At 40.6% G+C, this 18302-nt stretch overlaps 1 protein-coding gene across 2 annotated transcripts; it reads left to right on the top strand.

The window, feature by feature from the left end:
* Positions 1-109: 109 nt before the first annotated feature.
* On the top strand, positions 110-16473 carry LOC125974788 (IgGFc-binding protein). Of its 2 annotated transcripts, XM_049729598.2 has the most exons (37): positions 110-675; positions 903-1333; positions 2073-2123; positions 2194-2348; positions 2420-3078; positions 3639-4072; positions 4197-4360; positions 4494-4670; positions 4783-5008; positions 5570-5815; positions 5919-6020; positions 6246-6393; positions 7072-7192; positions 7313-7642; positions 7800-7971; positions 8066-8163; positions 8401-8531; positions 8804-8973; positions 9111-9325; positions 9406-9600; positions 9673-9858; positions 9954-10387; positions 10492-10610; positions 10974-11170; positions 11519-11657; positions 11797-11979; positions 12063-12208; positions 12567-12913; positions 13076-13299; positions 13489-13630; positions 14215-14551; positions 14631-14747; positions 14823-14924; positions 15047-15242; positions 15423-15686; positions 15787-15929; positions 15997-16473. In XM_049729598.2, exons 3-37 carry the CDS (start codon positions 2075-2077, stop codon positions 16222-16224), a joined length of 7296 nt encoding a protein of 2431 aa, XP_049585555.1. In that variant the 5' UTR covers positions 110-675; positions 903-1333; positions 2073-2074; the 3' UTR covers positions 16225-16473. The 2 variants fall into 2 exon arrangements, with proteins under 2 accessions (XP_049585555.1, XP_049585554.1); XM_049729597.2 differs by lacking the exons at positions 110-675; positions 903-1333 and having other exon boundaries at positions 1651-2123.
* Positions 16474-18302: the final 1829 nt, after the last annotated feature.

Below are 18302 nucleotides of genomic sequence, written 5' to 3'. Positions count from 1 at the left end.
CCCACAGTTCATTTTAGGTTAGTTCTAATGCTAGTAACACAACAATTGCAAATAATTAGATCAGTGAAATGACATAATGTGACCATCTAAAATTATGTATGCCACTTCAGTGCTTACTAAGCAGAATGTTGATACACTTGTGCACACTATAAATGTGTTCGGCATTCACTCATCTCCACCTTTAGTCCATATTGTTTTAAAAATCTCCGTTGCTGCTGCCACGTTGAGAGTTTATTGTTAAACACCACTAGCCTACCGTTTCATTCTGATTTATTTTACAGTTGGATAAGTGCTCATTGTAAATAAATTATTTTGTATGGTAAAGGAATCTTAAAGTTTATTAACTTGCGTTATAATCACATCTCAAAATATTTTTTTTGTAAATCCAATTATGGTTTATGTGCATCCTGGTCTGTGGGTAAGCGTGCAAATTTTGTCATTCATTCAGGTCATTTTATTTTGAGGGCATTAAATCAGTCAACTGGACTATTGTGGTTGGAAGACAGCTCCCCGAGTACAAACGTGCTTTTTTTTTTTTTTTTGCACAAGCGTGTACGTGCCGATCTGACTTTACACTACACCTACACGACAGTAATGCTTCAAAATCTCTATGTGCAGTTAACCTGTTCTGTGTTTTATCCAGGTACACCTTGAGTCCAAAAACATTCATGAACGGTAAAGTGAATTAATTACAAACCCCCCCATAAGTGTGAATGATTGTCTTTGTGATTGAAGGGTTAACAGTCAAAGGTGTATGCTACCGCTCAATTACAATGAAATTGGTGTTACTGTCAGCATGCAACCTTGACTGGTCAAATATTAGCTAAATAAACGAGTATGCATATTATCACCATGCAATTGTATGCCTCTGTCAATCATGCGTCTTGCTGTTTTGCTTACAGAAAAGAAACTGTCATCACATCATTTTCTCTGGAAACTGCCAGCGGTGTCATTTGGGAGTGGTTACGCTTTAACTTTCAAGCAAGGATGTACTGTACATACAATGTGTGGAAATGTATTAGTCTGTAGCTATTTCCAATATATGTATATTTTTTTGAGTATGTTATCTTTTCAGTTCTGAGCGTAACCTGTCTAATGCCCAAAGTCAGCTCCAGCTGATTAGATGAATCAAATGTCTTGAACAGGCGCCACCTTTCCTTTTATTCCTAACCATAGTGCAACAAAAACACCCCATTATTCAATATACTTTTCATTCAGCCTTGACGGCAAGTTGATTTTCTCTGTACACATCTCTCTGTCTTTCCCTCACGATGTCCCTCATATAAGTGTCCCACCTCCGCCCTACCTTTTCACAGTACATGGCCAGCTACAGGTATAGTAAAAATTTATTTTCTCCTATATATGGCGATTGTGACCTGTATTAATAAGGATGGAATATAGCATTTATTTTTCATTCTTAAAGCAATCCTATCCACACATAGTATGAAGAGCTATTTTCAAAACCCCCCAAAAAAAGTAACATTTCAAGAAAATCAATTTTGGAATGTGATTCACTATGTAGAGTATAAACTTTATTATTCTTTATTGAGCATGTTCAGACTGAGTGAGGTAATTATTTTAAATTGATCAAAGGTAAATTTGCATGTCTGAATATTTTTCTACAGATCTGTGTTTTTAAAGAGCTCTTCATATACAGTGTTTCGTCTTATTTGGACAATATCAATATCTCGAGAATGACTTTATTAATACATTTATTATTATTGTGTATTGTATACTGAATTGTAAATTACTTAAGGGATTTGTGCATTGTTTGGACTGACAAATGCATCTTAGAATGCATACTTAAATCCATGTTTGACGTTGAACCTTTTTTTAATTCTAATTCTAATTTTGCCGAATGCCAGTTTGTAGAAGAAATAATGATATCTACTCGGTTCCAGAATTAATATTAGAATTATTTCGGTCCGATCATTATTTTATACAAGCAATCCTTATAAAGCCTCACAACATTCAGATATAGTATGTTTAACCTTAGTAACCCCAAAAATGCATACAATGTTTTAAAAGTTTGATGTTTACATGTTTGACTATTTCCATGTTGTATTTCTCAGCCATGGAGATGCATCTCCTCATGTGTTTGGCTGCGGCTATGCTATTACCAGGTATTACCAGTAAACACGTATCAACACGTGTGACTGTAACTAATGTATTAACGTTTGTGTGCCTCTCCAGTATGTCATGGGTGTTCGACAGGAAAGGAATTCATCACAACATTTCTTCCTAACTATCAGAAGTCTAACTTCTGGCAGATAATCTTTTCTGGAAATGACCATAAACTCCAACTGGTCTTGACAGCAATGGACTCCGCTGCTAATGTCCACATTCAGGTCAGAAATACTGCGGAGTCAATTTTTGTTGGTAGTGTATTCCCCTTTAAGCTTTCTTTGTTGACCTGCAGGTGGCTTCTGTGGACTTCTCCTTGAAGCTGACCCTGTCATCAGGTGAAAGCCGTTGGGTTTGTTTGCCACTTGGAGCAGAGCTGCAGAAGCAACTCATTAGCCAAAAGTCAGCAGTTCGAATTTCATCCAGTGCTGAAATCTCGGTGGTTTCTTTCAACCGGCGCAGCAAGACAGGAGATGGAACGGTGGTTTCTCCAACAGCAGCGCTCGGAACAGAGTACCGAGTGTTCACGCCGCGAGGAGGCTCACATTGCATGGACAAGCTCTTGGCCATTGTTAATGGTGACCGCCCAAACTGCATCACCATCTTACCGAGCGCTGACGTGCTGCTACGAGGTGGGGGGCGTTGGCAAAGTGGGAAACCAGTGACCTTTACCCTTGAACCTTTTGCGTCCTATCTCGTACGGAGTCACAGCACTTGGACAGGCCTCGTTCGGTCTAAATTTCCTGTAGCTGTCGTAGCAGGTCACCAGTGTCTGTCAATGGGTTTGGGATGTGAACATGTGTATGAACAGCTTCCCCCTGTGGCCAGTCTGGGTAAATACTACATGGTGCCCAGTACAGGAAGCCACCAGGCCACAAACTGGGCCGTGATAGTAGCTGCTGAAGACAACACGGAGCTCACATTGCAGAGAGGTCATCATTCAGCATCCAAAGAGTTGAGTTAAATATTACCAAATCTCTTAAATACTTCGAAATGTTCTATACCAACTAGAATGAGTCAAGTTTGCAAATTAGACATATTGTAACCACGGTAAACCGCAAGTGTTTATAGTGGTCTGTTAATGCCACAAGATGGTGGTACATGACTACTTTTGTCTAAATGAAGCTCCTCTACTTAGTTTAAATTGCTTCAATGGTACCAAAATACCCACAGATAGAGCCAAAACAATTCTGGCCTCAGAATATAGGTGAATTTTCAGCAACTAATGGACATAAGGTGGTTTGATAGAGCTTGCTCAATCTCTTCAAAAAGGATAATTACAATTGCAGAAGAAAAAATACAAGATAAAAGCAAAATTCAAAAATGATTGTCACTTTTCCAGGCTATTGACTTTTTGTTGAATGTGTTTGAACTAAGCCATTGCTTAAGATTTAGCAGGATGAAGTGATCATTGTTCCTCTAGTAATTTGTAGATCACGTTGATAAATGTACTTTCTCAGAATAGACATTTTCTGTGTGTGTGTTTTAAAAAATGTATTTAAATGTGCCAACAGGATGCTGAAGACAGCTGGACTCGTCACCTACCAGGAACTGATCAACAAACATCCTCTAGTTGTCAAAAGCAACAAGAAAGTCATGGTGCTCCTTCTTAGCAACAATAAGCCACATGCCCCTTTTCTGATGTCGCTGACCCCCACCTGCAAGTTTTCCACTAGCTGGGCCGTGGAGACCGTGAATGGGCTCCCCAGCACTGTGGCCATTTTGTCAGAGCGAGAGGGCTCATCAAGTGTGAAAGTGTGTTTCAAAGGACGCTGCCTGTCACCTCAGTGGAATAGCTTCAAGTCAGATCAACAGTGGGTGTGGTCTAATGTGGCGGTGGGGTCAGAGAAGAGTCATGTGACAGTGGAAGGTGACACACGTATGGCTGTTTACGTCTATGGTGGCAAAGATCGGCAAGCGTATGGAACGGCTGGAGTTTGCTCCGCAGGTGCACAGGACTCACACACAGACAGATTAAGATGCAAAGTCTAACACAAAATCCAGATTTGCCGCTCTAGAGAATGACTGAGTTGTATCTGTACGTCAACATCTGACTTTTGTGTGTGTTGCAGGAACCCCTCCTCCGCCACCACCTAAGGATCCCTGTGAAGATGTCAAATGCAGAGAAATGGAGAATTGTGTGGATGGAAGATGTGTGCCTGCATCCAAAGCAACCTGTCATGCCCTTGGTGACCCGCACTATTTGACATTTGATGGCAGACATTATGACTTCCAGGTACGCTTAGGACACTACCATCATATACATTAAGTATAAAATTTCTGGCTTAACAAAGCTGGGGAATTAAAACCACAACACGTATTGATAATTATGATGGTTTTAGTTTTAGTGTGGCTGATATTTCTTCCAGGGTTCCTGCACGTATATTATGGCAACAGTTGCAGAGAAGGTGTCGGGCCTTGCGCCTTTCACTGTGACCACCAAGAATGACCACCGAGGTAATCGGTGGGTTTCCTTTGTGAGGACCGTCACGGTCTCTGTTTACCAGCAAACCATTATTATTGGCAAACACAGAAAACAAGTTCAGGTAAATTCATAACTCAAGAGATATTCATTAAAACTATTACTAATGTTTATTTAAAGTAAAAAAAAAAAAAAAAAAAAGACGATTGTGATTTATTGTTCATTATTATTTACAGGTAAATGGTGAATTGCAGTACTTACCGGTCATGCTATTAGATGGGCGGATCACTGTAAAGCGTAGCGGGATCTACGCTGTCCTCAGAACTGACTTTGGTCTGACTGTGAAATATGACTGGAACATGAGGCTTTACATCACAGTGCCATCGTCATACTATAAACACCTCGGAGGCCTCTGTGGGAACTATAATGGAGACAAAACAGATGATTTGCCCGAGCCAAACGGTAACCAGTAGCAACTCTGCACTCGGAACGTGTGTGCATGTGGGTGGATAGTTGCTGTAGTAACTCATTTATTGCCATCATCATCAAATTGGATGATTCATGCAAGTCATTACAGTAAAAACAAAAATACTGAACTTCACCCAATAAGAGATTTAACATTTATTTAATCAATTTGGTCTCATTGACGTCAAAGATTTCCATTCCAAGCTCCTGACCAAGAATGGCAGCAATGCAATTTAGAATCAAGCGCACGCAAATTTACACAAATTATATTAAAAAAAAGAGAGATTAATTTGACTACCAGAAAGACAATTTTTTTTTTCAGTCATAAGAACTGCAATACTTCCTGAAAAGATGCAACATGTGGTTTCCCATAATGTTTGGATCTTAGTTCCATTCTATTCATGTTAACCACATGAGTGTCTTATTTTATTGTGGATTTAAACAACAAAACATTAAATGTGTTATTATGATGCAACAGAAAATCAAGATCTCTTCTCGTACACTGCTCACTAAAAATCTTTCAATCAAAAAAAGCAGTTTGTAATTTGAATTTTGCAGGGTCTCGCCTATCAGCTGTGCTGAAGATGATCCAGCAGTGGAAAATAAAAGATCCCGATCTCTTCTGTAATGATAATTGTGGTGGGCGGTGCCCCACATGTTCACCAGACAAGCAGGCCTACTTTGGTCATCCCAAACAATGTGGCATACTAACACAGGCAGATGGACCGTTTTCATCTTGCCACAAAGTGGTCAACCCGTCTCTTTACCTAGACAACTGTATCTACGATGTCTGCATCAATAAGGGTAAGCAAAAAAAATTATATCTTCCTCTAATTTTTGTCCAAGTATTAGAATAATTTATATAATGGGGAAAAAAATATGCTGATTTGATTGTGTGGCTTTCCAGGTGCGAGACAGATTCTCTGTGATAACCTGAAGAGTTACAATGATGCCTGTCTGTCAGAGGGCGTGAAGGTCAATCCCGAGTGGAGAATGGTCACGAAATGTCGTAAGTCAGAATGCCGTGTTTAAACTCGTAGGGGTGCATAGAACATTAATGTGGAGAAAAAAATTCACTTTCACTTTTAAGAAATAAAGGACCTCAGCTAAAAGATCCATGCATTGATTTGACCTTTGACAGACAGCCATGTCGTGCAGGATATCATTCAGAGCAAATCGGATTTGGATATTTTTTCAACACCGTTCTTCATGATCTGCATTCTTCTCTTGCCAGCTCTTTCCTGTCCAGCAGGCAGCCACTATGAGGCATGTGGCTCAGCGTGTCCTCCTTCCTGTGGGACCACAGACAATGAAAAGCAATGTACTGAGCCCTGTGTGGAGGGATGCCAGTGTGATGCAGGACTCGTGCTTAATGGAGACAGGTAAATGAAAATGCCGTTCCAGGTTAACTTGGAACATTGACTTCACACGCTTTTTTTTTTTTTTTCTAACTCTCGAGCTTGGTCTTGAAACAAGTATAGAAAATTAAAACACAAGGAGAGACAATCGCGATCATCAATAAAACAATACACTTAAAAACAATAGAATTTCTTTACATTTTATTTTACTATTTAGAATGTTTTATGATGTTGTCATACTTCACAGTACTGTACATGCTACTTATTAAACAGGAAACAAACAGGCCAGTTGAGATTCATGGCATTTCACTTATCAACAATGGGGAATACGTATCGATTGTATTTATTTTAGTTTATATAAATTGAATGATGATCATGGTGATGAAACCAATTAAACTTGTAAGTCAAGAGAGCATTGTGTATCAGACATGGAATTATCAAATTATCACCTTTCTAAAAAAATGACCCAAGTCATTTTTTCTTTTTTTTTTTTTTTTTTTCAGAAAACCCCCCAGAACCATTTTCTTTTGATTTATTAATAATTTCATTTCAAAGGTAGTTTTGAAAGATCTGTTAAATTAAGAATGTATGTAGACAATTTTAGCAGAATAGCCAGCATCCTGATGAGATGTTTAAGGCAAAAAAATATTTTTTGTCAAAAAAATGACAATTATTGCAATGCTTTTTCTGTGTCTTCTTCAGCTGTGTTCCTCAGTCAAGCTGCGGCTGCCAGCATCAGGGCAAATATTACCCATCAGACAGCACTTTCTGGGCCGACAACACTTGTACTACCAGATGCCAGTGCCACAGTGGCAATGTCAAGGTATTATTTTGTAGTAAATAGAAATAGTTAGACTCTCTGACAAAACTATATTGATACATGATGCTATTTATGTGATTATTGTTATTATTCATGTTTCCTTCTGTTGCTTCTCTGCTGAAGTGCACATCAGTTACCTGCAAGAAGAACGAGCACTGTGCCTTGAAAGGGGGCGTAAGAGATTGCTTCCCAGTATCATATGCCACATGCCAGGCTGTTGGAGATCCCCACTACACAACCTTTGACAATCGGAGATTTGATTTCCAGGGCACTTGCATCTATGTTCTATCGCAACACGATGAGGCTTCAAAACAGGGCCTGCTACCGTTCCAGGTTCTTGTCCAAACCGAGAACAGAGGACGTAATAAGAGAGTGTCATTTGTCAAGTCTGTTTCTCTTACTGTGCTTGGCTCCACGGTCAGCATGAGTCGTGATGATCAAGGGAAAATACTGGTAAGCCTGATTGTCACTTCTCCACAACACTGAAAGAGCACAATGCCATGGCATTCATTATTTTTATTTTTTTGTGATGCATCAGTATCAAGCCTGGATATTTCATTGTAGACATTATATGATGATCCAGTCTGATTTGATACTCTTCCTTCTGCAGGTTAACAGCCGCTCCATCAATTTACCTTACATCACAGAGGATGGGAAGCTTTCCATCTTCCGCAAAGGTTACTTTGGCATTGTGAAAACAAATTTTGGCTTGACTCTCAAGTTCAACTGGAACAGCCATGTTAGCTTGACGCTTCCCAGTTCATATGCTTCTGCTACAACCGGTAAGAACTATAAATGGGTGTCACTCGTCATCAGTACTTTCCAGAGACAGTGTATAATGGAGGATTTGTGATTTAAACGTCTGTTCTCTGTCAGGTTTATGTGGAAATTACAATGGGAAACCTGATGATGACTTGCTGCAACCTGATGGCACACAGGCCAAACATATTAATGCATTTGGCCACAGCTGGAAGGTGTGTATAAGTAAAAAAAAATTGACATTACTGGATCACAATATGACAAGTGATGCAAAAAAAAATGGATAAAGCATAAGTAAATAACATGGGTGTCATAGGTGATGGCATTATTTATTTATTTATTTATTTATTTATTCGTTCATTCATTCATTCAGTTATTTATTTTATTTTATTTTATTTTATTTTATTTTATTTTATTTTATTTTATTTCATTTTATTTATTTATGTGTTCAGGTTGGAGGAAACTCTGGCTGCACTAGTGACTGCCCTGATAATAAATGCCCAAAGTGTGAGCCTGCACAGATACTACGTTACCAGCAGGGGCGCTACTGTGGCATAATTGCAGACAAATCTGGACCTTTCAGGTAAGAGCTCTATTCTTAAAGCATCTAATGCCAGCACACTCCCAAAATAATATATTGTTTCATTTAAATCTAACGTGTAATTGGAAAGCAATTATTTCATTTTGTTTGTAAGATGAATATTATTAAATTATGTAGAATTTAGATGAAACTTGGTTGACGTCACATTTAGTAGATTATTTCATGTTGAAATAAAAGATGACATGTGGCAAAGCCCATCTGCCTCCCACATATTTCTATACAATTGTCATGTTTCTGTTCCTCTCTCCATACAGCGAATGTCACAGCAAAATTGAGCACTCTGGCTTCCTCGAAGATTGTGTGTTTGATTTGTGCATGTACCAAGGCCATGCCTCCGCTCTGTGCAACAGCCTTTCAGCTTTCAGCACCTCTTGCCAGGAGGCAGGAGCTACAGTGGAGACTTGGAGAACACAGGAGTTTTGTCGTAAGGCCTGCACTCACTCAAAGAAACACTCATGGCTGACAGAATAAATACACATAATATCCTTGTAATATTAATATTCTCCATTCAATAACACCACTCATTCCGCTATATCATTTTTGTGTATGTTTCTCTGCCAGCTCCATTATGTGGTCCAAACAGTCACTACGAAGTGTGTGCCTCAACTTGCCAGCTTACTTGCAATGGTCTCACAACCCCCGAAGGCTGCGATGAGAGCGCCCCCTGCATTGAGGGTTGTGTGTGTGACGATGGATTTATGCTGAGCCATGACAAGTGTGTTCCTCTCGCGGAGTGTGGCTGTCAATATGAAGGACAGTATTATCAACGTGGGCAGGTAAGTGCTGCATCCGTTTCATTTTGCTACAACATCCATGTATTGTCGCTGACGTTTACCCAATTGTCCTCCTCTCTTAGGTTTTCTATCTTGGAGAATCATGTAACACTCAGTGTGTCTGTGGAGACAATGGACAAGTACAATGTAATCCTGAGTTCCACTGTTTGCATAATGAAAAGTGTGTGGTGACAGACGGCGTGGCCTCTTGTTCTCCCAAAAGTATCGCTTCCTGTTCTATTTTCGGCGTTAGATCAGTTCTCTCTTTTGATGGGAAGGTAAAGAAGTGTTTTTATTATAAAGAGTAAGTTACTAATTTTTCTTACAATGATGACCTGTATTTTTTTTAGGCATATTCTCTGTTGGGAAATTGCTTATTCGAGTTCTCAGAGGTGGATGCGGGCGAACACGTGGCATCTTATTCGGTGTTGGTTCAGCAACAAACCAACAAAGATGGCTATGTCTCTCGCAGTGTTGAGCTCCGAGTGTATGATGTGGAGATCACCATGGAGACTGGGGTTGTTTGGGAGATGAAGGTATGGCTTCACAAAACATTGCTAATTCAAACTAGCTTAGTCACATGAAGTGGCAAGATAAGTTTTGATGTGCCCTGTGTGTTTGTGCACGTCAGGTTGATGGCATCGCTGTCTCCCTACCTGCATCACTGACAGATGGAAAGGTGCAAGCGTATCAGAATGGCATCAACATCATCATAGAAACTGACTTTGATCTAAAGTTGACCTATGACACTGTAGCAGGCATCATGTTACAAATCCCATCCACCTATCAAGGTTTACCATCCGGTCTCTGTGGCAACTACAATGACAAATCATCAGATGACCTGGCGTCGGAGGAAGGAAAGCCGGCAAATGTTTCCGCTTCCGTCGTAGAAAAGGATGATGTGACCTGTGAGACAGGTTGTGCAAGTTCTTCCTGCCCTGACCCAAATGGACAAACGACCCCAGAAGCTGAAAAGGCTTGTGACATCATCAAAGATCAAGATGGGCCATTTTCAGGATGCCATGCCACAGTGTCTCCAATGCCTAACTTTGACTCTTGCGTCAGGTTTGGAAATCTGCTAACAACTTAACATCTAATATGCCAGTAAGGTGATGAACCTAAGTTGGTACCATGGTTACTGAATATTCAAATCATCTTTTTATTTCAAGGGAGATGTCCTCAAAAGAAAAAGACCAGGAGGTTCTGTGTCGACACATTCAGAATTATGTCCGCGCCTGCCAACTAGCTGGCACAAAGATTAGCAAATGGAGGAGTGACACCTTCTGTCGTGAGTCTGATGTAAACTGTTGAAGCTTGCTGGTATTATAATGTGAAATTCAGGTGTTAAGTATTTCTTAACCCTCAAGACCTGTTTGATTTTTTTATTGGATTTTTTTTTAGCCATTTTTGGTGTTGATTACAACAATAATACCGTCACAAGATTGCAATTTACTTCAATCTGGTTTTTTTTTTCTACCGGGAGTTATAGATTTTGAATTATTATAAGTGTAATTTTCTTAACATCACATTTCATGCAAATCATTCCAACATTTGATTATTTTCCAACATTTTCCTAAATTAACCAGCAATGTTACAATTGTATCCGTCATATTAAGGTCATTTGGTGTTTGTTTGTTTTTTCTCACTGTAGCTCTGAAGTGTCTAGCAGGTAGTCACTATGAGCTGTGCTCCTCCTCCTGCTCATCCACCTGTGCCTCTCTGGAGAGGTCCGATCCCTGTCCAGTGTGTCAAGAGGGCTGCCAGTGTGACGACGGACTCATGTCAGATGGAAATCGTTGTGTGCCTGTGGAGAAATGTGGCTGCGTAGTGGACGGACACTATTATAAGGTCATTTTCATCTAACAAGTCTTATCCTTTTCAGGTCTGGATGAAAGAAAGGTTATGAGAAAGCTCAAAGACAGAAGAGAAGATTCCAACCACCTAAAACGCAAGAAGACATTAGACTTTGTGTCTCCTAAATGAGCCTTTGTCAAATCTGAAGATAAAAATACGAGGCAGAATGTGGTGGCATATCAAACAACCTCAGAATGATTTTTTTCCAAACACAATGTCAACAATGTCCTAACTTTTTTAGTTGAGGCCAAGTGTGGTTGATGAAATGTAAAAATAGAATTATTGTGTGTAATATATTTTACATTATTTTGACCATAGCCCCCACTAAATTTCTTTTTACAGTCAGATACCCCGGTATTAAAGGAGGAATGTTCTGAGCACTGTATCTGCCAGTCTGGTCAGTTCACCTGTAAGCCCACAAGTTGCCAGGAGGGGGAAGAGTGCACCACGAAAGATGGGACGATGGGCTGCTTCCCCACAGGTTAGTGATGAAGTCAGTCAGCTAACATATTCAGTTGTCAACCCATGGAAACAAGGTGCACAATGTCACTAGCATAACTGATTAGTAACAAATCCAAATTCTGTAGGCCCTGACTGTGTTAACGTTTGCTTATTTGCAGACCCCTGTGCTGAGGTTGTGTGCCGAGCAAAAGAGCATTGTGAAGTATCAGAAGGTCAAGGAGTGTGCGTGCCTGACACGAATGTTCTATGTTGGGCTTTTGGTGACCCACACTACACAACATTTGATGGCTGGAGTTACTCTTTCCAAGGAACTTGCACATATGTTCTTGTCAATACCACAGGTCTATAATTCAATTAAATGGTAGGGGTTGTTTTTACTTCTAGAGCTCACCTGTTAAAATGAAACTTACTTCAACCTCACCAGGTGTTGACCCCTCCCTGCCAGAGGTAACTGTGACAACCAAAAATGAGCTCCGTGGGAACTCTGAAGGCTCCTTTGTGCGTTCGGCCACTGTGGAGTTGTTGGGCTATACTATCTTCATTCCAAGAGATGAAAGAGGCTTTGTATTGGTAAGTCTGGAGGTAAAATTTGGAGAAAATCACTGTAAAGTATTAGGTTTCTTTTCAGCGCCATGCACAGGGTTCTCAGTTTTTCAAAGAGAACATCTGCTGAGAACCCTCTAGGTGACAAGGAGTGACTGGATGATTGTAAAACCATCCAAGATTTAATTACCTGTTGTCCTTCTGCTATGCTGTGATTCAAACGTCAAAGTCTGGTGACTGGTCTTTCTTCTCTGTCTGAATGTTTCATAATTGGCTGGCACCCTGCAACATTTTTATTTAGATCATGACGATCATATAGATGTCACATTTGGTACCTGGTCAGGTTAGCTACTCCTTTAGCTTATTTTTTATTTTCATCCTTTAGGTTGACGGTATTAAGACTGGTCTCCCAGTCTTCTTAGATGAAGGCAGCATTTCTATAACCAAGTCAGGAGTAAGAGGCATCCTACAAAGTGATATTGGCGTCACTGTCACATTTGACTGGTCTACACTGGTGATGGTTTCCCTAAGCAGCAGCTATTATGGCCATGTGGCTGGGCTTTGTGGCAACTACAATGGCAATAAGGATGATGAGATGACAACTCCTGGAGGCCGCACTGCAGTCAATGTGACAGACTGGGCAGGAACGTGGAGCGTGCATGATGGCGACCCATTCTGTTACCATTACTGCGATGGAGTGTGTCCTCAATGCTCTGAAGAGGACCGCATAAGGTAACATACAGCAGATTGCAGCAGATTGCAGCATGTTCTGTGAACAAAAGCTTGGCAAAAAATCGATATATATTTGACAAAATAAATGAACATGTAGTATTTTTAAAAAATATGGGCTATTTTTAAAAACAAACCCTTTATGTCAATTTATTCCTACTTCAGATACACCGGTCCTGAATTCTGCGGGATCCTTGGCAATAAAAAGGGCCCATTTTCCCGTTGCCATGGTAGCGTGCCAGTCGGGGAGGCTGTGTCGGACTGCTTGTACGATGTCTGTGTCAATGCAGGACGACATGAAGTACTGTGTGAGTCCTTGAGCAATTACCTTGCTGAGTGCCAGGAAGCTGGAGCTCCTGTGTTGCCATGGAGACAACAGGCCAACTGCAGTGAGTTTTTCACATGTACTCAATTTGAAGAGGTCGGCTTGTGAAGAGCAAAAATTGGAAAAGATTGATGTCCATTATTATTGCACTGAATTTATTTTTATTTTTTTAACCCCACAAAAATCTTTAATAAGTGCAGATCAAGCATCTTCCCCAAGAAAGCTATTCCAAGTTTTGTCTCTGTGCCCACAGCTATTGAATGTCCAGCAAACAGTCATTATGAGGTGTGTGGCCCAGCATGTCCAGCCAGCTGTGGTGCTCAGCCAGAAGTGTGTCACCAAGCCTGCGTTGAGGGCTGCTTCTGTGACCAGGGATACGTTCTCAGCCGAAATGGGTTATTGCAAACATTGTTCCATTTTTTACATTACCATGTGATAATGTGACCTAATTTAAAACATCTGCCCTAATTTTAATAGTTATTTCTTATAGTAGCACAGTTATCTAAATCAGGGGTTTTCGTTACCATTATAACCAAGAAGCAACTCACTGCTTTGGCGGAATATTATTTTATTTTGCACTGAAGAAGGATAGACCTATACAGGCTATTTATTTGCATCTATATGTCTATTTTGGGAATCTCAACTACATTTGACATGGATGAGTAAATGATTGACAAAATTAGCTGGAAAATAAATCAAGTCTAAATAATTACTCATTTTTATGTTTAAAAACGTTACAATAATTTTCCAATTTCACAGACCACTTACAATATCGCCACGGACCACTAGACGGCCGCGGAGCACCGGTTGACAATCCCTGATCTAAATCAATCTTCAGTGATGTGTGAATCAGATTAATAGCCAATTAGGAAGCCAATTGAAGTTCATTCTATTGTCGAATTCAAATAGAAGAGCGACTGGTTTATCAGTCAGTAGCATGTGAATAATGCCCTGTGATATCCATTTTGATGTTTTCCAGGTGTGTTGAAAAGGAGAAAGGTTGTGGCTGTAACCTTAACGGCTACTATTACCTGCCGGGTGAGGTGTTCTGGGCAGACTCGCAGTGCAAAGAACAATGTGTGTGTGATGCTGCGACGCAAACAGTACAATGCAAGCCAAAGGGGTGTCGATCTGGAGAACAGTGCCAAATTGTGGATGGAGTCCAGGACTGTTATCCGATCAGCTTCAAGACTTGCTCTGCACGGGGAGATCCTCACTTCTACACTTTTGATGGATTCAAATTTGACTTTCAGGGCAACTGTGTGTACCGGTTGGCCACTGTGTGTAAAAATGCTGAAGGTCTTCAACACTTTGAGGTACTGTACATTAATCATGGTTGTTTTGTTGTTGTTCTGTTTTTCACTATTGTGGGTCTGTCTGTTTGGTAAAATGTAGGTAAACCTGGAAAATAACAATCGTGGAAACAAAAGAGTGTCCTATGCCAAGGTGGTGATTGTAAAAGTCTTTGGAAACACATACAAATTCTCAGCGGACTATCCATATAAAGTGCTGGTAAGAAACATACACACATAAACAAACACACACACTTGCACACACTTTAAATTATGCATGGATTTTTCGCTGCAGGTGGACGAGCTTAAATACGCTCTGCCCTTCTCAGCCAATCAAACACTGGTTCAGGTATATCGTAGGTACAGACTGGCTGTCCTCGAAACCACCTTTCTAAAGGTAAGGGAAACCTTCTGGAATACTCAAAAATAAAGCTTGATTCTGAAATGTCTTTGCAATTAATGAGATGTGAGTATAAAATATGTCTTTATAAAATATTATTTCTCTTTACTGCATGGTAGGTGTCTTTTGACTTTGCAAGTACAGTCAGAGTGGAGCTGGCCACTAGTTATTATGGTACCATGTGCGGTCTCTGTGGAAACTTCAATGATAATCCCGCTGATGACTTGACGCTGCCCAATGGGACGCCAGCTACTACTGCAAATGAGTTTGGAGTAAACCAATGGGTCGCCAATAGTCCAGGTTGCTCTAAAGAATGTAAGCTATCCATTAATATGTGTACTCTATGTTGTGCTTATTCAAAAACACACTTTTAACATGATACTTAACTACATCAAGTCAGCATCGTGGTACGTGAGGGTTGACGCTGCTGAAATAATGTGAAACAATGGTCTAGTATGTAAAACTCAATTGACGCTAATGTGCTTCTGCTGTCAGGTAAGGACTGTGCCCAGCCTCTCAACCCTGACACAAAACCACCAAGCTACACATCAGTTTGTGACATCATCACAGCAGAGGATGGGCCCCTGGCTGACTGCATAGGCCGAATGGATTCCAAGCAGTTCCGTGATGACTGTATCTATGACATGATGCTGATGGATGGCAAACAGGAAGCTGCCTGTGACATTATTAGTAACTATGTAGAAGAGTGTCAGGTGAAGGGAGGCTGTGTGAAGTCGTGGAGGACAAGGCAACTCTGCTGTAAGTGCAATAACTCTTCATCACTAGTGGAAATGTAACTACAGTTGTGTAAAAGAAAAAAAAAATTCTGAAGAGTTTTTACCTTTATTGTGTGTGTCAGGGATGCAGTGTCCAGCCAACAGTATGTACAGCGTCACAGCTCCTGGCTGTCCACTCAGCTGCACCTCTCTATCGGCACCTGTTGAATGTAAAGCTCCACCCAGTGAGGGCTGTATGTGCATCCCTGGTTATGTTTTGAGCCAGGTAGGGGACTTTGGTGATTATTATTGATAATATACAAACATTCATTGCTTTTGTCTTTTTCCACAAGGGTCGCTGCGTTGCACTAGCTGAGTGCGGGTGCCGCTTCCAAGGTTACTACATTGAGTCAGGTGAGACCGTCTACCCGGACTGCCATCAGCTGTGTGCATGCCAAGGTGGGGTGGTGTCCTGTAAGAAGACGCACTGCAGCAAACCTCAGACATGTGGAGTTCTCAACGGGTCACTGGGCTGCTATGATGTAAAGGAGTTATCCATACGCCATCATGGGGAAAAATGATACTTTTTAGTCAACTCAAGACAGTTTATGAACGCTAGACTACTACTTTAAAAGTAAATAAGACTAGATTAAATAATAAAAGTACTCATCTGTGTTACCTTCACCTGTAAGGTGATAAAGTAATAATTTGTTTGATCAATTACATTTTAAGTCCCATGTAAAAATTGAAACAACTCGTACTCTGAAAACTAGTCTGTTTCACATATCCATCCAGATCTTCTCATCACTATTAAATGAATTTCTGCAGCATTTGATTGGGTTAGTGTCTATGTTCGTTTTGTTCTGAATAACTACAACTGAATTGAGTCCTGAAGTGACACGTTTACATCGATTAGTGACTGTATGAATGACATGAAATGTGATAAAAACAGTTCTTGTATATGAACAGGGCGCGTACGCACACACACGCACACTCATAGGGTTGAAAAAAAAATAGAAAAGTCATCAACGGGATTTGAACACGTGACGCAAAGAAATACAAATAGCTTACTAAGCAGAGGTTTAACTGCTGTGCTACACAGCAACTGAGTAAGCTCATGTTAAATATAGCTAACAACACTAAATTAGCCGGCGAGGGTACGCTTTGATCTGACCAGTCCATGTTAATTGGGGGGGCCTAACGTTACCATTGCCTGATGGGCATCAGCTATCATACGATAGTGTTGGCTCGTGAGTGAACAATACGTTTAAAAGAACGAATCTTTTCAGTGAACGAGAGTGAACGAATAACTTCCTAAAGTGATTCGGGGTTTTTTCCCATCTCATATGACTTCAACCAGTAGGTGTCGGTAATGCGCATTAAAGCTGGTGCCACCTCGCCGTAAAACAAAACGAAGAAGAAAATGACGTAACTTCCTGTTCACGCACGAGTCGTGAATTGCATTTCCCGTTCTCCAACGAACGGATCTGCGAGTGAATGATTTGCATTTCCAGTTCATCCCGAGAACGGATCAGTGAGGGAACGAATCCTAACTTTCCCGTTCGCGAACGAGTTAATGGTTGAACTGCCTTCCCGTGCATCAACGGATCAGTCAGTGAACGTGTTGCGTCTCCTGGCGTGAACTACTTAAACCAAATTTACTTTTAATATTTTTTTTTAATTAAATAAACGTTTATGTTAAAACTTGTCTGGTGTTTTATTCCTTGTTTCGCTGATTAAACATATAAATCAGACATTTGGTTAACTGCTTTATATGACAATATGTGAATTTACGTTGTTATATGAGTTGATGTCCTCCAAAATAAGTGTCGGCATAACGGATTTTTTTCAACCTTTAATTCAAACACAAACATATTTGGTACAATAACATCATCAACTACAATCCAACAAATACAAAATTGAAACATCAATGTCGGCATATCGTGTGTCGACTGGCATAGCAGCAACGCTGTCTGTCACTCACTCGTGAATCTTCTCAAACAAACCTGTAAATGGCGGTGTACCTAATAGAGTATCCAAATGACGTCACAGATCAAACAGCCAATCAGAAAGTGGGGGTGAGGGCGGGTGTGGCACTTTCAGTTAAGCTTTGGCCATGATTTTTCCCTAATGAACTGGCCTGTTATTAGGTACACTTGAAAATGGCGGCGTACCTAATGGAGTGTCCAAGTGACGTCACAGATCAAACAGCCAATCAGAAAGTGGGGGTGAGGGCGGGTGTGGCACTTTTCACTGAAACCAGGGGGGCCGACCTCCAGTCCTCGAGGGGCCGCGTTCCAATATGTTTTCCAAGTGACCCTCGTTAAGCACACCTGCGTGAAAAGTTTTAGCCACTTTCACGTTCAAAAGGAGCTAAAACTTTTCACGCACCTGCACTTAACGAAGGAATCACATGGACACTCCATTAGGTACACCGCCATTTTCAAGTGTACCTAATAACAGGCCAATTTATTAGGGAAATATCATGGTCAAAGGTCACAGTTGTCAAGCTCTAGTCCTCGGGGCCGCGTTCCAACATGTTTTCCAAGTGACCCTCGTTAAGCACACCTGCGTGAAAAGTTTTAGCCACTTTCACGTTCAAAAGGAGCTAAAACTTTTCACGCACCTGCACTTAACGAGGGAATCACACGGACACTCC

The sequence above is a fragment of the Syngnathus scovelli genome, chromosome 9 (genome assembly GCF_024217435.2).
Source record: "Syngnathus scovelli strain Florida chromosome 9, RoL_Ssco_1.2, whole genome shotgun sequence".
NCBI classification, from domain to species: domain Eukaryota; kingdom Metazoa; phylum Chordata; class Actinopteri; order Syngnathiformes; family Syngnathidae; genus Syngnathus; species Syngnathus scovelli.
This window is presented reverse-complemented; position numbering and strand designations above follow the sequence as displayed.